The sequence below is a fragment of the Sorex fumeus genome, unplaced genomic scaffold (assembly GCF_029834395.1).
Source record: "Sorex fumeus unplaced genomic scaffold, SorFum_2.1 ptg000050l, whole genome shotgun sequence".
Classification (NCBI taxonomy): Eukaryota; Metazoa; Chordata; class Mammalia; order Eulipotyphla; family Soricidae; genus Sorex; species Sorex fumeus.
This window is the reverse complement of record NW_026606107.1, coordinates 9,736,148-9,758,852: the sequence shown is the minus strand read 5'-3', so window position 1 is coordinate 9,758,852 and position 22,705 is coordinate 9,736,148. Positions and strand designations below refer to the sequence as shown.

Here is a 22,705-nt window from a genome sequence, read left to right as displayed (position 1 = left end):
AGAGAGTTACTTTTAAGTGACAAACTTGCCTTTTATCTTTTGATCTCTTTATGATAATGAAATAAAATTTATATAAATTATAAGCTAGTAAGTGGATGTTCAAACCCAGGTTTCCTTTTGTTTTTCATTAGATTTTAGATATTTGTTGCTTGTCATGAAGTTTTTCTCATCATGCTGATTTGTTGATTGAAAGTGTTTTCTTATTTAAAAGTGCATATCATTGCTTTTCTTCATGAAAATTCTCTGTAAATAGGCAAATTTCAAGTTTCATCTTAGAGTAAATATTTAAGGACTAGGGATGTAGTCATGTGTAAAACATGTGAATTATAGGTAAATATGTTTTGTATGCTTTCCCGTCTAACACTTGTATTAGTCATTTTGACTGGAATAAGAAAAAGAAATAACATGAGCTCAGTAAGAAATGTTCTTCATTTTTCTGGGCTTGCTAAGTAAGGATATTAAACCAGCATGAAATTGTATACAGGTGTGCATTCAGAATGTGTTTCTAAAGCAAGCAAGATTCTTTGCTTGTGTAACTGACTTTGTAAAAAATAGTTTAGGCAATGGAATACAAAGGAATTAAAAAAATGATGCAAGTATTATTTAGTGTTTTTCTATTCTGTAAGTTATGTGAATGTGAAAAGAAAAGGAAGATGGTACTACTTTGTCAGTGATGAAGAAAATTTAAATAAAGGGAGTTGAGAAGTATGTCTTTTCTGAAGAGGCTATACTCATTTGCTCATTATTGGAAGTGTATTTATAGACCTGATTTATGGTAGGTTTTTGTACATTTGGTATAACTTGGGCAAGCATTATTTAGAAGTCTGTTTTCAAAACATCAGCATGTAATTTCAAAAATAGAATAACACTCTTTTTAGTATTGCAAACCCTGTCATACCATTCTATTATCTTAAAATAATAATAATATCCTAGCATATACATACACTCCAGAAAAAATTGATAACTTAAACCCTGATATTAGATTGTCTAATGAGTGTGCATTTGACATTGAATATTAGTAAACAATGTAGTTTCTAATTAAACTCACAATTTTATAAGAAAATAATTATTTTTTCATAATTATCAATTTTCAAATTGGTGAGAGAACATTATTTTAGAAATATATGTGTGTGTTTATCATTTTTAGGGGAAAATGTTACCATGCCATGCCATTACCAAACTGCTAATAACTTTCCACCACACCCTAAAGGACACTTTTCTTTTGCTTTTCTTCACATAAAATAACTGCTTTCTGTTGTCTGGGTCTTAGGGTTTTTTTTCATTGAACATTTTCTCATTCCCTTGCTTTGTTCATTTTATGTTCCCCATATGAATGAGATTTTCTGCTATTTGTCTTTCTACTGATGTAGTCTACTTAGCACAACATCCTCCATGATTTATTTGACATATTTTATTGATTTGATTCTAACATCTAAGCTTTCATTCCATTTAGAGTTAATGTTCGTGCATGGAGTGGGTTAAATTAAAAACTTTTCCACGTGGATAACCAGATTTCTGCTCACTCTGTTCCCTCTACTACCCCTCCCTCTCTCCCCTCTCCCCTTCTATCCCATCCTCTGTTCTTTCCACAGCCACCAGAAGTTCTCAGGGCTTACTCCTAGTTCTTTGCTTAGGGATCACTCCTGGAGGTGCCAGGGATTGGATCTGGGTTGTTTGTGTGCAAGGCAAGCACCTGACCTGCTGTGCTCTATCTCCTGCCCAGTCACTTCTTTCTTTTTTGTGTTTGTGTGGTTGTTTATTTCTTGAACCATTTTTTTTTTTGCTTTTTTTGGGTCACACCTGGCAATGCACAGGGGTTACTCCTGGCTCATACACTCAGGAATTACTCCTGGCGGTGCTCAGGGGACCATATGGGATGCTGGGAATCGAACCCTGGGTTGGCCGCGTGCAAGGCAAACACCCTACCCGCTGTACTATTACTCTCGCCCCTCTTGAACCATTTTTTGAGAGGCATTTCTTCTTACATCCTGTGCTCTTGGTTCCTTTGTGATATAACTGTCCATTTATGTGATGTTTATCTTTGGTCTCTCAGTTCTGATCTGTTAGTCTCAGTGCTTTACCTTTTGTACTAAGTGCGTGATGTAACATGTAGTCTAAAATAACTAAGTTTTAACTTTTATACTAAGAAGAAAACAGTATTTGTAATACATTTATTTTCTTCCATCCACTTACTAACTGGGCCCCACCCTGCTTAGCTTCTGAGATCAGATGAGATCAGTCACATTCAGGGAGGTACGGTCATAGACAGGAATATATTATTTTTCATTGATTTTTTTTCTGTAATCTCTGAGCTTGAGTTTAGCTGATGCCTGACTATACTCAATCCTGTATTGCATGGTAAATACAAGTGGTATAGAAATCTGTTTCAGTACATTTAAAAAAATCCTCAAATGCTTAATAATATCATTTCTGAATTCTTATTTGTGAATTCTGCAGCCTTTTCATATCTTTGAGATATAATAGAAATACATTATGAAATTAGTAATTATTTAAGACTCTAGATTTAAAGTATGAAAAATATATATAAGGTTAACTATTTACTAATTTACTAAACACTTCTGGAGAAAGCTTCTAATTACTAATATTGCTGCTTTTTTCTTTTTACACCATAACCACTCTACGTTGACCACTGTTTGCAGATAGTTGGAAGTAAAGTTATGGTGAGTACAAAAGATGTGTTTTATTCCTAAATGTAAATTTGTTTGGAGAATTTAGAGAGTTCTGCTTTTGATATATTATAGAGTTTGTTCTTCTTTTGGTGTGTATATATCTTACCAAAAACAATGAGATTAACATTAAGATCAAGTGGTTAAAATGTAACTGGTATTTTTTCTGTTGGTTTATTTTTATTATTTAATCTTGTACTTATTACCATTTTTATGATTTTGTTGAAATTGAATGTTTTACTTCTGTTTCTTTAGGGTTACAGAGAGATTTCTAAAATTCTGTTTCATATGTACAGGAATTCTCGCTGAAATATCTACATTGATTTTACTATCACCAAACACAAAATATAATTAAAACAATCTTGCTATATAGTTAGAAGTCATGGGTGCTTCTCTTTTATACTCTGTGGCTTTGGGGAAATTAGGCAGTTTCTCTCTGCTTCCTTTATTAAATGGATAAATTGGTGTGATTCTCCTGTATTATTTTCTAAGGTTCATTCTGTTGCTCTCATTTAAAGGCTTTTTCAGTAAGGAAGTATTTCATTGTTTTCTTAGTATGGTAAACTACACATAATACAATGAAAGTGGCTGGTTTTGTAATTGAGAACTATTTGTCATTACTATGTCTTCATTGATTATCATTCTGTATGTAGAAAACAGGGCAAGAAACAATGTCCTTGGCATCAAATACTGCTGTATTTGAAGAGTTAGTATATTAATAGTCAATGTATTTCATTTAAAATTTCCTTTAAAATAATAGTATGTATTTATAGTGAATGCATTTTACTTTAAACAACTCTTATTACTTTTAAAATTGACTGTTGAAATAAAAGGTGTTTATTGGAAAGGTTCAAAAGTTAAATTGAAGGAGGATTTTGAAGCCTACGTCGGTTCGAGCAAGAATGTGGCCTGAGGAAATCATGGTGGTGAAGGAAAAATAAATTTGATGGTATTAGGTAGAATAATACTAATACTAATTAGGTAGTGTTAGGTAGACTAAGGATTCTCAAATTTGAAAATGTATTAAATGCATGTTGTCCTCTTGCTTATGATTCGTGGGGCTTTATGATGGTGCTGAGAATGCTGCATTTTAATCAAGCAGCTTAGATTTTATTAAAACAGTCTGAGGAGCACATTTTTGAGAAATATACTTGATTAGCATAGAGAGAGAGAAAAAATGGAAGCAAGTACTTGTGATTGAAGTTTTGTCTTCAGGTGTTTGAAATGGAGAAAAAGGAATTCAGGTACACTGTTGGTGGGGAAGTAATTAGTATAGCTGCTTTGGAATACAGCATGGACTTTCTCAAAAAAATTTGATTGAAAATTCCATATGATTCATCATTACCTATCCTAGGCAGAGGTGCACTTTTGGTTGGTGGGATGGCTCTCTAACTTATGTGGTGGGAGTAATGATAATTTTACACAGCTGTGTGAAGCTTAAACGCTTGAGATTCTATAATACTGTGACTCAGAGCGGGAAATGGGAAACTTACCGGTGGACTATCCTTGAGACTTATAATTGAATTGGTGAGGACTTACATTACACTGAAAACTAGCTGCAGGAAGGGAGCAGTAACATAACGGGTGTTTGAGAGATAAAGGAACTATCCACTTGAACTTGTTTTGTTATTATTTTTTGTCTTAAAACCATAACCAATCCAATGTCCTATGCTAGGGTACAGTACACTTATTTTTTTTTTTTTTGCTTTTTTTTGGGGGGGGTCACACCTGGCGATGCTCAGGGGTTACTCCTGGCTCATGCACTCAGGAATCACTCCTGGCGGTGCTCGGGGGACCATATGGGATGCTGGGAATTGAACCTGTGTCAGCCATGTTGGCTGCATGCAAGGCAAACGCCCTACCCGCTGTGCTATCGCTCCAGCCCCAGTACACCTTTTTTTTTTTTTTAGGTACAGTACACTTTTACTCAGACTTCTAAATCTAAATAATGCTCAGCTTTCTCCCCTAATTTTTACTTTAGATTCAGCATTTAACACACTTCTGATTACTGGAAACTCCTAAGGAGTCTGTTTTATGAATACTCTACCTTGTTACTAGAAAGCATGCTTTGTACCCCATGGAAGATTTCACACCTGCTCCTTCCCAGTGAACTCTTCATCTTAGCTGCATTTTTCTGTATGCTTGTTGTCTTTTTATACAGGAACATTTGGCTATTACTTAACATTCTGTTTTTCTAATGCTTTAAAATCAAGATTATTTAATTTCTTTGAGCAAGAATTTCAATATATTTTTACTTTTTTGTTTGTCTAGCAAGCTCTTAAATATCTGTCAATGTTCATGTTAATCTTAGGAGAAGGTGCTGTAGGTAACACTCCTCTTACTATAATAGTAAGCAATGTATTAGATATAAGCGTATCATAGTTTAATATACATAACTAATAGTAATCAATGTATATAATAGTAAGCAATTATAAAGACCAATATATTGCTCTTTATAACATTTATTATATTTGTTATTGTCATTTGTATTTCTCTCTTTCCCATTATATAGAATTCCTGTGCTCAAAAACAAAAAAAAAACAGGTGTAATGGGAAAACACATAAATAAAATAAAGATAGGGCCTAAAGATACTATATAGTAAGTAAAGGTTGCTAAATTAATTCCAGGCCAGCATGCTGCTGTTTAGGGTTCTTGACAGTTTTGTCTTCTTTAAGTGTAATAAATGTCACATGGATAAGTTTTATAAGATAACAAAATATTCACAATATAACATGTTCCATAACAATTGTTTAAAAACATCTATGGCCTGGGACTGGAGCAGTAATACAGAGAGTAGCATGCTTACCTTAATGCGATTGACCTCAATTTAATCCCCGGCGTTCCTCATTGTCCCCTGAGCACTGCCAGGAGTGATTCTTGAGCAACATTGGGTGTGGCCCAAAAAACGAAAACCAAAACGAAAATCTGTCTCTTCCTTGATTTTGTCAATTCTATTGTTAAGGGGTCATTTCATAGCATATCCCCTGAAATACTTTCAGGCCCTTTGAAGTTGAACCAACTGTAATCCTTTTCACTTTCATACTTTAAGATTTTTACTTTAAAGGGCTTATCAAATGGCCTATTATATGAATATGACAACTCCCTTGGCCTCATGAAGTCTTGTTTCTGTCATTATCAGATTTATTTTATATACAAATAGAATGTTTTTCTTTTCCCCCTCAACACTCTTGTCTATTCTCCATTGCTCTTTCATGAAACCTATCCTGTTTCCCACCCCCTTTTCCCCACTTTCTACTTAGTAAACTATCTCAAATTCTACAGCACTTTATTTTTAACTGCTTTGTGAGTTGACTTTCTGTATTTCTTTTATTTTACTTTATTTTATAGTAATAAAAATCTTTAAATAATACTCTCTCCCTTTTTAATATATATTATTTAACCTACAATATAGATCCTCTAAAGGATGAAAATTTCAGTAGTAGTTAATGAGTTTAGGGGGAAATAGATCTGAGTTCAGATTCTGACTGCTTTATGCAATCTTTGTTACTTTATTAAGGATGAGTGCTATTTGGCAGGTTTAATTCTGGACCAAGAATGGTGCTTTGAAGTGAATTGAGAAAGGATGATTCTTGATCTATTTCTAAGACACTATGTGATAGGGATTGCTGCTAAAGAGCATGATTTTTATTTTGCTTTTTGGATCACACCCGACAGTGCACAGGGGTTACTCCTGGCTCTGCACTCAGTAATTACTCCTGGTGGTGCTCAGGGGACCATATGTGATGCTGGGAATTGAACCCAGGTCAGTCGTGTGCAAGGCAAATGCCCTACCTGCTGTGCTATCGCTCCAGCCCCATGAACATGATTTTTTCCCCATCAGAATGACTTGACTTTCTATCCATGATTTACTGCTCATTCACTGCTGGGACCTGAGAAGGCAGGGAGCTTGCCTTGCAAGTGGCCAACCCACTTTTGAACACCACATATGGTCCCCTGAGCCCAGTTAGGGATAATCTGAGTGCAAAGCAAAGTGTAAAGCTCTGAGCACTGTTGGGTGTTGCCCCCCCCCCAACCAAACAACCAAACACAAAATAGAAAGCAATGCAAACAAAAGTTAAAAAAGTGCACAACTCATTCATTCTCAGTGACCTTATTAACCTCCGTGTCATTCTTTTCTGGAACAAGAAGTTTGTGGCACCTGTTGTGTTCCAGGCACTATTTTAGGCCCTTGAATAATAAGCATTATCCAAATAGACAATAGAACCCATATGAAGATAGGTCATGGTAAGTACTAGGAAGGAAAAGGAACATGAGGAAACGAAGAGTGATCAGGTAAGTTTTTTAGATAGGTGAGTTTTCTGAGGAACTGTATTTTGAATAGATTGAATATGAATAAATTTGGGGTGATTCATGCAATTATCTAACAGAATAACTTTTCTGGCAGAAAACATCAAATGACAAGCTTTAAGGCAGGAGGATGCTTTGAGAGGCTAGTGTGGGGTGAAAAAAGAGAAAGTATGGGGACATTTTATAGCCCAAACCATGAAATAGTTATTGTTTTAAAAATACTGGTCAAACATAGTATCGGGTTATAAATTTAGAAAGGTAGGCGGAGGACATTTTAGAAGGGATATAACAAGGAGTAAAACTTTAATTGTCAGTAAGGATATTGGAAGGTTTCGAGTAAGGGAAGAATAAAATGTGAGCTGTGTTTGGGGAAGATTAATGTAGCAGTGGAAATTGGAGAGTGCAGAGATATGATAGCAGGGAGATCAGACTGAGAATTGTTGCAGCATTTTAAGTTAAAAGGCCCTGTTTAGTAAGAACTAAATGGAGGGTATAGATTAGGGTGAGAGACTGTGCAAATAGAATGTATTACCCTCAACAAATGATTATAAAGGTCAAAGGAAATTTACGAGTCAATAATGCCTGAAATTTCATGCTGGGGTGAGTGACATGTTGGTGATATGATCAATCATAAAGAAGGCAGGAGTAGGAGTTTTTAAAATAAAAATTTCAGTTAGACATGTTAATCAAGGATAATTTGGTAAAGATCACAAAAACTGAAATGAATTACAATGCAAGAAAGTTTCTGGCCAGAGAGAAAGTACAGAGGATAGGATGCACCTGGGTTCAATCCTTGCCACCACGTGAGTTCCCTCAAAACCTGCCAATAGTAATGCCTGAGTGTGTAGCCAGGTGTAAGCCCTGAGGACCACTGGGTGTGGCCCCTGAGCCCCCAACCTAAAAAATGGATTTTTCACTGTTCTGATATTTAGCCGAATTTTTAGTTTTGGTTTTGTTTCAAGCCACAATTTCCCTATTTTAATTCTGTATATCATTCTAATAATATTTTCTAATAATATTTTCTTCAGCCTCAATCTATCACTAGACAGTGATATAGGCCATATGTACTTCTAGGTGATTCAGTGAACATGAAAGAAAAGAAGTTAAAATTTTTTTTTTTGGTGGTGGAGATTGGGTGCGTTCACAGTGGTAGGGCGTTTGCCTTGCACACAGCCAACATGGTGGACCCGAGTTTGGTTCCTCCACCCCTTTCGGAGAGCCCGGCAAGCTACCGAGAGTATCTCGCCCGCATGGCAAAGCCTGGCAAGCTCCCCGTGATGTATTTGATTTGCCAAACACAGTAACAAGAAGTCTCACAATGGAGACGTTACTGGGCCGGCTAGAGCAAATCGGTGAACAACGGGAGGACCGTGACTGTGACCGTGACCGTGACCTTGGTGGGGAGAAAGGCACATCCAGTGATGCTCAGGGATTACTCTTGGCCAGTTTAGGGAACATATAGATATAAGGTGCCAGAGATCAAAACTGGGTTATCCCCATGCAAATCAAGTGCTATACTATCATTCTGACCCGAAGATTTAATCTTTTTGGTACCCTGTAGTGTGGCATACCTGACAAGCTGTATTATATAATTAACTTGTCACCTTTATACGTCTTTCAGTATTTCTGAATGATCTGAGTCAAAAGGACAACTGTGATCAGGCTTGTACTTTAGTGGAAAAGCACATACCTCAGATATGTGAGCTTTTGTGTTATCCCTAGCAATATACAAATAAGTAAATTAAAAAAGGAAGGAATATTTGTCCTAGAAAATAATTAAATTTTACATTGACCAACAAAGAGCACAAACATAACCCAGTTTGTGTGAGCACTTAAAAGAAGCTACAGACTTATTGTGAAATTAAAAATTTGAAACCAGGGAGCCCCATAACAAGTATAAGTTATATATGTATTACTTTAACTATGACATGGGAATAATGGACAGAAACTGAGTACAGAGGGATCTTTTTCCCCATTATAAAGCCAGAAAAATTTGCTTTCCTAGAGTGGGGAAGAAGATGAAATTGAAAGTTCATCTCATAACTAGGTTTGCAGTAATAAATTAAAAACACTATTGAATATTCATTACTATTAGCTACCTAGTAATCTTATTATCCATAATGGACCACTAAGCATGGTAGTATGTATTTGTGGGATGGAGAGTTGCTATTCAAACATTAAATTTTATTAGTTTAGTGATTGAAAAGTATCTTAATGATTATTTCATGTATTGTTAAACTTTGGTCAGGTGACCTCCTTGAATATATGGTATAGGAAAAGAGATCAAACATCTTATAGCCTTAAAAAGTAATTGTGACTATCTGGGTAGGCAGCACAAAGAATTCGAGTACATGCTTTGCATGTGAACCTCTCAGGTTTTGTCTCTAACACTTCAGGGTACACAGAGCAATAGGCCGGGAATAGCCTCTAAGTGCTGCCCTTACCAAAATAATAAAATTTTTTTGTTGGGACATAGCTCATTAGTAGGGTACTTGTTTTACATGTGTGAGGCTTGGAATTAGGTCCCTGGCACTGCAAAATAAACAATAAAAATTCAAAAGAGAGAGAAACTAAACAATTATATATTCCAGTAGGGGGAGACAAAAGACTGGCTATTGGAATTTGATGTAACTTGATAAAATATCACATTCTAAAAGTACTCCAATTCCTTTTTTTTTTTTTAACACCTTTAGAAACTGTAGGTTAGTTACTATTGAAAAATACTTCTGTGGTGGTAAAAGCTTTTTTGATAAACGGAATTCAATCAAAATGAAAAATGAATGCAATTATTTTTAACTTGTAGAAAAATTAAACAGAATATAAAATCAGTGTTAATATGAAGACATATATTACATAGAAAAATTCAATTGGTTTTCAGATTAAAATAAAGCCTGACACTGTTTAATTATGTCATTATAAACAATCTTTTAAAAGTAGAAAGTCATTCTTAAGTTTATGATTTTAGTCTTTTCTAATTTTACCTTCAAATTTCCTTTGGTTGAATTCAGTCTAATTTTAGGCACTGTGGTTTACAATACTGTTATTGGTAGGATTTCATGCATAAAACACTCTAGCATCATACCCTACAACAAAGTGTATAGTTCCCTTTCTAAACTTTGGTCCAGTGCCTCCCTCCTATCTACCCTGACATGGTAAACTTCCTAATAAAGACCAGTTATCATTTTCTTTTGTCTTTTGAGCATTCATTGCTTTCTTACTATGTTTCATTTATATTCTACATGGGAGATCTCATTCTGAACCTGTCTGTCTCTTTCTGAGTAACTATATTTCCATATGTTTTAATACTATAAGCCAGATTGTGTTATAATAGTTATTATACTAGTTTTAGATATGAGTATCTGCATATGTTTTTAAAGATTTAATTATTCAGATATTTCATTTTTAAACAATTTCTTATCAGTCCTTTCCTTTCCAATACATTGTCATAAATTGCATTATTTCATCATGCTGGATTATATTCATTGTTTAGAAATACTAAAATAATGTAGATTATAAAGTGTTAACAATTCATTTTACCCTGGACTTTTGGAAACTTCTGAAAGACAATATTCAGTGACTTTTTGTTTAGGCATGTATTTTGTAAATTGATTGCATTAATATTTATGAGTTGGATAATCATGTTTAATAAATATAGCCTGAAAAATGATGAACTTTTCAAATAGGATTCTGCATTATAATTTTTTTCTGTGTATTTTAGTTGTGACTTGTTATTGCTATAGGATATTTCTCTGAATATAACTGTTGGGATCGGGAGTTCCCTAGCCCTGGGAGGCGCGGAGAGACCAGATAGACACAATTCCTGCAGGAGTATAAACGGGGTTTATTTAGACCAGCATGCTGGGGCTCCGCAGCATACCCCAAAAATGGGCAGTGGCTGAGAGTCCCGAACTTCTTCAAAGGGGATCTTATATAGGCCTTCACTGGCTGTTACAGCAAAGCCCGCGCATTTCATAGCCAATAGATTTGTAACAACATATCCTTTCTTAACCAATCCATTTAAAAGTACCTCACTCCTTAGCCTATAGATTCAAAGATCAGCATTTAGGTACATCGATTGTCAGCACAAGCAGGGTTATAACTGGAATCATTAAGCCTTAGGTAATCTCCCTTGACCATCCTCCTTTTGAGTTACCCAAGTCTGCAGGGTGCTTTAGTGAGACAATACATTCCAGGAAAGGGCAATTTCCCCCAACCACCCGCATCCTGAGTTATCCTTTACCCAAATCTGCAGGGTGCTTTACTGAGACAATACATTTCAGGGACAGTAAATACACCTGAATCCTGTCACACTTGGTTTAGAAAAGAAGTTATGCCCTGTTCACTTTCCAAGTCCCCTCTCCCCCAGGTGCAAAGCAGCCAAGCAGTTTTACAGAAAGCAATGTTGCAAGTTAGCTAAAGTACACAAAAATTTGATGCCCTAATATGGATTCTTTCATAACCAGGTGAAATTAACTTATAGGGATGAGGGAGATTCTCAATGGGCTGGAGAACATGCCTGGCATGTGCAGGCCACAGGCTCAGTTCCTCTTACCTCATCCCCTAGATTTGGTGAGTCCCAGTACACCTGGATGAAGCAGCACCAGGTTGAATATTGCTGGGGGTCACACTGGGCCTCCTGAGCATGTCTTGGAAGGCCTCACTCCTCCCACCAAATATATACATATTTATAATCGATGCTTGATACAAAAACTTTAAAACTAATTTAATATATCCTGTAATATTCCTGAGCTAGAGCGATAGCGCAGTGGGTAAGACGTTTGCCTTGCACGCGGCCAATATGGCTGACCCGAGTTCGATTCCTCCGCCCCTCTCAGAGAGCCCGGCAAGCTACTGAGAGTATCTCGCCCGCACGGCAAAGCCTGGCAAGCTCCCCATGACGTATTCAATATGCCAAACACAGTAACAAGTCTCACGACGGAGATGTTACTGGGCCCGCTCGAGCAAATCGATGAATAACGGGAGGACCATAACCGTGACCCTAATATTCCTATTTTTTGCATTTCAACTCATAAAATTTTGGTTGGCTCAGTAGCTTTAGATAAATAATTATATACTTAATTATGATATATATTAGAAGGGCTTTAGTATTTTTAAGAAATACAGGAGCGATAGCACAGCAGGTAGGGTATTTGCCTTGCATGTGGCCTACCTGGCCGACCCAGGTTCAATTCCTCCGTCCCTCTCAGAGAGCCCGGCAAGCTACTGAGAGTATTTGGCCCACACGGCAAAGCCTGGCAAGCTACCTGTGATGTATTCAGCATACCAAATACAGTAACAAGTGTCACATTGGAGATATTACTGGGCCCACTGGAGCAAATCGATGAACAAGGGAGGACAGTGACAGTATATATAATATGTATCTTTTCAAAAATCAATAAAAGTTTTTGTCATTACAAATCATAAAATGATGTGAGCACAAGAGATAGTTTGAAAAATGTATTTTTGTTGAAGTAAAATTGTTACAATAGTATTAATATTTATGTATTTATACAAAATTGATACAGCACTGTAAGATAACACTGTTTTGTCCTTCCTGCATAGCCTCAGGTAGCTTAGGTTTATTGGGTTGCTCCCATCACAGTGTTCCCATTCCTCTGTGTTTATTTGTAACTTCTTTCTTTGTGCTCTGTTGACTTGTAAATATTGTTTTTCTCTTCTCCCTAAGTCCTTTGCATAGTTTATTCAGAGCAATGTCTTTTTGTATGGACACAAGAAAACAGTATGCTTTTGTTATGTGACTATCAGTGATATTTTCCTCCTGGGCATCTGTTCTCTCCCCTAAGTCTCAGCTGTCCTTTCTTCCTAGTGCCCCCAAAAGCAGGGTCCTGAGGAAGGACTGGATGGAACCCTGGCAAGCAGTAAGCTATGTGCTACCCTGGCATCGAGATGGGCCTGGCCAAAGTGCCATAATGCTATAAGTTAAGAGCTTGGTCATGGACAAATGCTGTCTTGATCCAAAAAGTAATAACTATATTTGGACTGTGCTAGGGTTAGGACTGATTAAATCTGACCTGCATGCTGTAGTCTGAGTCTGTGGCAAGATGTTCCCAGTAGAGCTGCCCTCAATGTTATCTATTACTGTGTCCATACAAAAATAACTAGTATTGAGATGTTGATTGAGTTATTGGACTAGGGAAAAGAGAAAAACACCTTAAGGTATTTTTCCCTAGGGCAGTCAGGAAGGGCTTTGGAATATCCTAGGTTGTGTTTCCTTTGAACTTGGTGGGCCCTCAGGAAGGGCTTTCTTATATTGATTTTGCTACCTGACTGGGTGCATTGTCAGCCCAGAGTGATGGGGAGTTGGAGAGGAAGAGAGCTTGAGAACAAGAGAGCTGGTTGGAGTGAGAAGAGAGTTGGAGAGACTAGAAAGCTGGAGAGAGAGAGAAGTCAGAGCAGCAAGATAGATAGCAGAGAGACTCGCAAGGGGGGCAGAGAGAGAAAAATGTAGAATACAGGAGCAGGCACGTGGAGAGGTAGAGAGCCCAGGCTGTGAGATGGAACACTGAGAGATGAGAGGGAGAGACAGAAGGAAATGGAAATGAGGAGCAGTGTGAGACTAGAATGAGAGGCTCAGAGAGACTAGGGAAGGCTTGTGGGGAGAATGGAATAAACGGTGTCTAATCAATCAACCAGCTTGGCCCTCCTTTCGTCCACCGTCTGCCCCATGTCCTGGGCCCACCCCAAACGCTGGCGGCGAGGGGGAGAGCCTTCAGGGCCCCACTGGCTGCCCTCAAAGATTTTTTACACAGCACCATACCCAACAAAGTATGGAAGGAAATGTTGAGTCACCATCCTTCACATGCGTGTGTGTGCGTACACACACACAGAGGACCAAAACACCAAAACAGATTTTTTAAATGAGATATTGTATTCTTGATACAGATAATCTTTAAAATTTAGATTGAGCGCTTCAAAAATGTAAGATATTTTCTGTTCCAAGCTGAATATTCTTTGTGTTTATGTATATGAACTTTTCAAGGAATGATTGCCTCTATTCCCAAATTTCTGGGGTTGGCTTTGTACCCTGGAGTTGTTTTGAGTAGTAATTATTGGGGAAGGCGTGTAAGTGGTCAACAGACTCATGCCTCTATATAGTATCTATGATGGTATACAATGCTCTGTGTGTTTTTATATCAGAATATTGTTTCCATTCTACAATGTAGAAGCTCAATAATTACTTCCAAACTAAGGGTATGTGAATTTAGAAATGGATACATACTTGGGATAGTATTTTGAGATTTTGGGTGAAGGAAAGAATTTTATTTAAATGGTGCTCATTGTTTGAACAAAGAAAGTTATGTCTCCATTAATATATGTTTTAAATGAAATATGTGACTTATAGCATTTTTCCAACATTGCTATTATCAGAGTAATATGTTATATTCCAAAACATTGCATAATGAAATTAAGGGAAAGATATTAAAAACAAACACAACCATCATCTCTCATAAAACTGACACAAACCATTGTAAATTGATACTAATACCTGATCATTTCTCTGTTGTGGTTGTATATTTACCATGATTTATATTATTATTTATAGCAATATGTCCTGGTCAGCAATGCATCTCTATTTTATGTTGAGGTAAAATTATAAATAACGTTTGGTAGATTATATTTTCTTCCAGAAAATTAGTATTTTAATAAGTCCTGGCACCCTCATTTAGTTTAGTTACAATATAGTTACCATAAGCACAATACCTGTAAGCATCTGATATTTATAGTTAAAATATTATTTTATAATTGGTGTTGCTTGAGTGTGTGAACAGTCATTTTATCTCTTTTTCCAGTAGCTTGAAAAGTCTAATAAAAGTTGCCATGATCTAGTCAAGTGTTTCCTAACTTATTTGCCCTGATTTCCCACTTTCAGGGAAAAAAAACACTCAGTGTCACTCTGGAAATCTATGTTATTAAAGATAAAAAAAATGCTGCCCAATTAATTTAAACCAAAGTTACTACCATATCTGATTAATTGAAGGTTAAATAATCCACCCCTGGATCTATCCTTCATACTCTGGTTGGCTGTATCACGTACTTTGGGGTTTTGTTTGTTTGTTTGTTTTATTTTGGGGGCCACAACCAATGATGCGCAGTGGTTACTCCTGGCTGTGCACTCAGGAATTACTCTTGGGGAGCCTGAGAAGACCATCAGTGGTTACTCCTGGCTATGCACTCAGGAATTACTTTTGAGGAACTTGGGAAGATCATATGGGATGCCAGGAATCGAACACAGTTTGGCCATATACAAAGCAAGTATCCTGCCTGCTGTACTAGTACTACGGCCCAGTATCACCCACTTTGAAAAATACCAATATATTTCATTAATAGATTAAAATATTGCGCACATTGTAGAAAACGCTGCTAGGATACAAAGCAACACTAAATTTTAATTGCCTAATTGTGTCAGAACTTTATAAAATCTGATTAATTTTGGAAAAAATATTCAAAAGCTAAAGGATACAAAGCAACAGATAAGTATAAATTTCCATTTTCATTAATTTTTGTGAACCTCCATTTCCATTTTTGTAAACCTCCATTTTTATTACTTTTAGGGGGCACTGTTGTATCAGTGTTGCAAATAAAGCTAGATTTTCTTCTGGAAAATTTTCTTGTAGTAAATAGATGACTAGGCTGAAATAGCTGATGAAACAATTTCCTGCTTTTATTTTTAATGTAGTCCAATTATAAAATGTCACATCAAATTGTGTATAAGTACACAAGTGCATAATTTCGATTTTATTTGCTATTGCATTTTAAGAAGTTGATTATAATCATCCAAAATATTTGTAATCCTTTTGTATGTGTTAAAACAAGATTAAATTTTTGACATTTAATACCTTTATTAAGGAAATTGATATATTATTTTACAGTGATGTATTTTGTCCCCTTTTAAATGTGTAAGGAATATACCACCACATTTTATTATGCTGAGGCATTTAAAACCTTCAGACTCAGAAGAATACTGCAATGAATATTCATACACTTCACACAGTTTCTTTAATTGTTAACAGTATGTCATATTTGCTATAGCCTCTATTCTTTTTTATTCCCTTTTTCTCAGAAAAGATTCTTGGTTGCCAAATTATAACACTTCATCTCTAAATACTTGAGTATCACTTAAGAATAAGAACTTTTTCTTATGTAACTAAAGTTATAATTAAAATGCAGAGAATTTGTCAGTTCTATTAATAACACTATCAAATATAGACTATATTAAAAATCCTTAGTTATATCAATAAATGTCCTATAGAAATGTTTTTAGGCCCCGATCAAGGATCAGTTGTTGTATTTATTATCATGTCTTTACATTAGAACAGTACCTAGACTAAACCTTGTTCTTCTTTTTGTTATTTTGCTCAAAGCTAGCAGCATCACAGAATGTTTCTCATCTTGCCTTTTTCATATTTTATCCCACATAATTAAATTTAGGATAAATATTTTTGTCAACAATGCTGTATAGGGGCCAGAACATTAATTCAGTGGGTAGGGCACTCATCTTACATGTGGCTGACTTATGTTCATGCACAGCTGGGTGTGTGTGTGTCTCCTCACCATCCCGAAAGATAAAAAAGTATTCATTTATCCTCAGTGCATTACAACATGAGGCATATTTCTATCAATGTACTCTTTTTTTGGTGATTCTAAATTCCTTTAGTTGTTTAAAAAGATACTGTATCTTTCTATTTATCTTTGTAATTAATAATTGATATGTGGAATTATACTTTGAGATCATGAAAATGGCCACTTCAATATGAGATTAATATCCATTAATGATTTTTGCCTAAAATTGCAGTAGAATCATGTTGTTATGAAGTGGTGAATTTTAAGTTCATCAATTCATCTACATTTATCTTTTAGAATTATTCTATAAAGCAGAATTTTCCTTTTTTTTGTCTTTCTTTCCCCCTTTTTTAAATTTTACTAGCGGGCTGGAACAATAGCACAGCTGGTGGGGCAGTTGCCTTGCATGTTGAGTTCGATTCCACTGCCCCTTTCCTGAGAGCCCAGCAAGCTACTGAGTGTATCTCGCCCACACAACAAAAGCCTGGCAAGCTACCTGTGCCATATTTGATATGGAAATACAGTAACAAGTCTTACAATGGAGACATTACTGGGCCCGCTGGAGTAAATGAACAATGGGAGGACAGTGCTACAGTGCTAATTTTACTGGCATAGAATCTTTATGTTTAGTTAAATGTCATGTCTTATTGTTAAAACCCTGTAGAAATCTTTCAATTACTTACTGAACAGAAATACATATATCAAACATTTAACATTTGTTTGATTTTCCTTTCAGAAGTAATTATACTCATGCTAATTCATTAACTCTTGTGTAGGTGCAATTCTATTTTTCACCTAGATGAAAACATTAAACAGACACAGAGCAATTTGAAGCAGTGAAATGTCTGGCATGATACCTTAGTTTATTGTTTATTGTATTTATTATGTTTGGCCCTTAGAAGATTCTTTATTGCATAGCCTTCCTGAGTAAATATTAAAATCTCCTTTTGTATCTTATAAGAAATCTTATGATTTCTATTTTAATTAGAATGTCTCAAAACATTTTTAGGGCTTGAATGTTATTTACAAAGTTTTGACAGTTTAGCTATAATCAAACCCAGATCTATAAATATCCACAAATACGTGTTTTGGAAAAAAAAAGCGATGTGGGTTTCTGTTGTTTTTGACCATCTAAATCAATGCTTTTCAAACTGTCTTTCTTGCATGCTCTTTATCCAGAGTTTGGTAGAGATGTTTTCAGCACATTTCTCCCCTGAGTTCTGTTTTTAAAAGAGGGCTATGCTTACTTACAATGTCCACGTTTGAAGATAGATTAGAAAAGTCAAACTACTATGTAGATTAATTTTTTGTTCATACCTTAGAATATTTTTTTCTCTACAACTTTAATGGCAAAATATCTTTAGGTCATAAGAAATGCTGTTTCAAAATCTTTTACATTTGTAGTTAGATAACTTGGGTGTGTATGCATTTGTGTGGAAGAGACAGACATGGATTCACTGTGAGATGCATTCTCTAGATTCTCTCAAGTTTCCCCTGATTACCAAAATAAAAAATAAAGTAGTCATGCATGGAAAATTATGATTTCTTACCTTACTTTGTTTTTTTTCTAGTGCTAGGGAACTAGTGTTGTCGCTGTCATAAATTTACACTTATAAAACAGTGCATTTACATGTATTAAACATAGATACCATGCCAGTAAATTCAACTTCTGAGATATGGAATGAAATATTGCAGTAAGACTATTAGCTTGAGGTAATTTTAATCTCAGTGGGGATTTTTTTGAAAAGTAGATTTTGAGCTAATATTTTTTGAAGTCATCAAAGATAGATTATAATACTATATATAATGAGAAATAAGCTGATGAATTTAAGAGAAGGATGCTTAAATTTAATGAAATTATTAAATGTCATTTTAAGATTTATTTGCCAGAGTTGAGCACATGCTTTGTATTCAGGAAATGTAGGATTGATCCCTGGCGCCATCCCTGGAGCACTTCTTGGAGCTTCCCCCCAGCAGCCACTTTGGGTATGGCCCCAAAGCAGAACAACAGCAAAAATATGTATTTATTTCTGCTTTATGAAAATCTTTTTAGTGAAAAGGAAATTGGATTAAATATCAGGTCTCTTAGCTTCCCAACTTATCTCAAATGTATTTAAATACAACTTTTGTCACTGTGAATAGTTTCTTGTGGGAGAACAGTAAAATTGTATTCCTTCATATAAAACTTTACCCATGGCCTAATGTTTTTTGTTGTTGTTGTTGTTGTTGTTGTTGTTGACACCACTGTTGATTAGCATGGCAGACATCTTTCTTAAAATATATCTTTGCTAGTTTTTATAAGAGTAGAATAATATATTCATGATTTTCTAATTTTAGGGTAGAAGGAATGTATAACTAATTTAATATGTAGGTAGTAGTAATAGTCTTACAGTCTCTGCCTCTCAGTTGTTAAAATCGTTAGATCATTTACTTTCTTTTTTCTTTTTTCATAAATGCATATTTTTTATCTCTTTATGAACTGCTATATCAGAATCCCTGAACAAATCAACACCAAAGAAATAAAAATTCCTGTAGGACTTTTGACAAATTAGAACTCTTTTCTCCCATTATTACTAAGTAATAGTGACTCATCAGCCTACTTGCAGAAATTTCCTTATTATCTGAATGTAATAGTTTTGAGGTGGGTGGCAGCCTAAGTAAAACTACCATTTATGTAGAGAAATTTTGTTTTATTATTTAAAAAATTTCTAATTTTATTAAAGCACCACGATCTACATAGTTATTTATGGTTGAGTTTTAGGCATGCAATATTCTAGTACCAGCCTCACCACCAGTGTCAACTTCCCTCCACCACTGTTCCCAGGTTCTCTCCACCCTCCCATCTCCCACCACCACTACCACCCCGCTACCCACCACCTTGACAGGAACATTTTTATGTTTGATTTGTATCTCATGTTTTCAGTGTTTTTTACTCTTTAGTTTGGATATTTAGCTATAACTCTCCTTTACATGACTAATATACCTGGATACCATTGACTCTTCTTGTCCATTGCTTCCTGTCTATCTTTTCATGTCCCCTCAATTTCTTTTTCTTTTTCCATCTTCTCTCTATAGTCTGTTCACAAAACATTCATTCAAAAAGACATATGTATACTGTTCTTTATGGCAGCACTTAGTACAATAGCTAAGATACAGCATCAACCAAGATGTCCAAAAAGAGATAAGTTGATCATGAAGATGTGGTGTGTGTATGTTTGTGTATATATATATGTAAATATGTATGTATATATATGCAGAGTGGCATTTTATATATATATATGCACAGTGGCTTAATATACAGCTCTTATGAAAGATAAAATCATGCAGTTTGCTGCAACATACCTGTTGTTCTATTTATTTTCTAAAAATAATCATATGTAGTGAAAAAGATCAAAAGTTGGGGGCATCTCATATGACCACATAGTCATGTAATTTTCTGAAAGTTTCTCAGACTTGTACCGTGAATTCTATCATCTGTAGGAGACTTAAGGATATTTGATGTTGGGATGGTATTCATATTTCTATTGCAGCCAAATTTTGCACTAATATCTTAGTTGATAATTGATAAATTCTAGGATGGTTCTCACAACAAGCATTTAAAAGGTGTCACAGTACTTAAAGGCTTAACTATAGTGTCCGGTCAAAATTTTTTGGGAAAAATTGACATCCTTGGGCTGGAGCAATAGTACAGCGGGTAGGACATTTGCCTTGTACTTGGCTGACCCAGATTCAATCCCTGACATTGCATATGGTCCCTCAAGCACTGTCAGGAGTAATTCCTGAGTGTAGAGCCAGGGAAACCTGTGAGCATCTCTGGGTGTGACCCAAAAAAGCAAAAAGAAAATTGACATCCTTATATTTATCAAGAATAAACTGTATACGTCAAATTATTTGTTGAGTTTAGAATGAATGTTGGGCTGGAGCTATTGCACAGCAGGTAGGGCATTTGTCTTGCATGAGGCTGACCTGGGTTTGATTTCTCCACCCCTCTTGGTGAGCCCAACAAGCTACTGAGAGTATCCCACCCACACGGCAAAGCCTAGAAAGCTACCCATGGCATATTTGATATGCCAAAAACAGTTATATCAAGTTTCACAATTTGTTGTGAGACGTTACTGGTGCCCGCGCCAGCAAATCGATGAAAATCGGGAGGACAGTGCTACAGTGAAATGAATGTTCATGATGAATTAGTTAACGTTTATCCTGATATTTTAGGTGATGTCATTCATAAGAGATGTGTTTATTACTGTGGTAATTTGTTACTGCACTGTTTGCCCCATTTTACAAAGCTTGTGTTTAGTTTTTATATTGCTATAGTGCCGAATACTTCATGTTTCTAGCAATATCAGAAAATCATCATTAAAATTTAAAAAATGGTCCATATTTAATTGAAATTGATGTTGTCGGATTCTAGTATGGGCACCCCAGCTTTTTTTAGGGAGCTGTTTTATTGCAGAATTGTTTTCCATCCTTTAACTTTGAGTCTGTGTTTGCTGTGATTGTTCACATGAGTTTCTTGTAGTCAGCAGAAAATTGGTTTCAGTTTCTGGATCCATTTTGCCACTCTGTATCTCTTGATTGGTGAAGTTCGACCATTGACATTGAGACAGATATTGTGATGGGGTTTTGTGCGATCTTTCTGTAGGGGTTGGTTGTGTTTATAAGTGTCTTCCTTCTTATCTTACAGGATCCCCTTTAATCCTTCTTTTAGGTTTGGTTTTGAGTTTATGAAGTTCCTGATCTGTTGTTTATCTACAAAATGGCATATCGTTCCATCGAGTTTGAGTGAGTTTAGCTGGATAAAATATTCTTGATGAGGTGTTCAGTTCATTGAGTTTTTTCACTATATCCTACCATTTTCTTCCGGCTTGGAGGGTTTCCTCTGTTAGGTCTGCTGTAAATCTAAAGGGTGCTCCTTTGTATGTGCTTTCCTTCTTTGACCTTGCTGCTTGCATTATTGTTTCTCTATCCATGTCATCCATCATTCTGACTATGATATGCATTGGAGTGTTTTTGTTAGGGTCTCTTTCAGCTGGCACCCTTCTGGCTCCTTGGATCTGTATGTTTGCATTCTTTAACTCTGTGAACTTATCACCAATGATTTCTTTGACTATGGCTTTTTCATTGGGGTTGCCTCCCTGTCCTTCTGATACTCTGATAATTCTAATGTTGTTCCTCTTGGCATCATCCCCTAGGTCTCTGATTCTCCTAAGAGCTATTTTGAGGTCTTTTTCCATTGTTTGTTGTTCCCTGTGTGATTTCTGTTGCTCATTTTAAAGCTCACTGATCCTGTCTTCAGCTGTATTCATCCTACTGCTGAGAGTACCCACTGAGTTTTTAATTTCACCTACCAAATCCTTTATTTGTGACACTTCTTTTTCTAGCTTTTTTTTAATTTCTGCTCTCATTTCTTCCTGTATTTTCTTTTTTTTTTTTATAATTTATTTATTTATTGAATCACTGTGGGAAAAGTTACAGAGCTTTCGGGTTTAGGTCTCAGTCATGTAAATATCAAACACATTTCCCTTTACCAATACTTATTTTTAACCCCGAACCCCAATAGACCCCCACCTCCCCCCACCCCTCCCAATTCTTGTGAGGCAGATGAGTTCTAGTTAATACTCTATCTACTTTGACTAGATAGATTGTTTCGATAGAAGATGCACAATTATTGTTTAGAGTTTACGACCCACCCCCCACAATCAGATATGCTGAAACAGCATTGTGAAATGATTTGCTTTCTACAACTTGGTTTAAGAATAAAATGATGTCGCGCGGCCGCAATTGCGGCCGCGCGGTTTTGAATTTCTGCTATTTTACTTATTGACCCTGGAAGAATTTCTATTAAAAGTTAGATAGTTAAGAGATTGGTTTCTGTGCCCTGGAGTCGTGGCCATGCCGGAGAGCCGCTCGTGGGGGGCAGCTGGCGACCTCGGTGGGGCGTGGGGGACGGCCCACAAAGCCCCCCTTCCCATGAGGTCCCCGCCGCTCCCGCCAAGCCCGGCTCAGACCTGCTGTCCACAAGGCTCCCGTGCGGCCGCCATCTTTCTTTCCAGAGAGGAGCGGGCAGGCCGGTCAACGCCCTTTCCCCTCCGGGCAGGCTTGGTGGCGCTGTTTAACACATAGT

The 22,705-nt window shown here is 36.1% G+C and overlaps 1 protein-coding gene across 4 annotated transcripts in view; it reads left to right on the top strand.

The window, feature by feature from the left end:
- Positions 1 to 22,705, top strand: part of DIAPH2 (diaphanous related formin 2) — a 760,781-nt gene that overhangs the window by 93,920 nt on the left and 644,156 nt on the right. For 3 of the 4 annotated variants that reach the window (XM_056124107.1, XM_056124106.1, XM_056124109.1), the window contains exon 5: positions 2,661 to 2,681. The exons of the other annotated variant lie outside the window; for it this stretch is intronic. In XM_056124107.1, the coding sequence (XP_055980082.1) occupies positions 2,661 to 2,681 (21 nt within the window). The remainder of the gene's footprint in view (positions 1 to 2,660; positions 2,682 to 22,705) is intronic. 4 annotated transcript variants of the gene reach the window in all.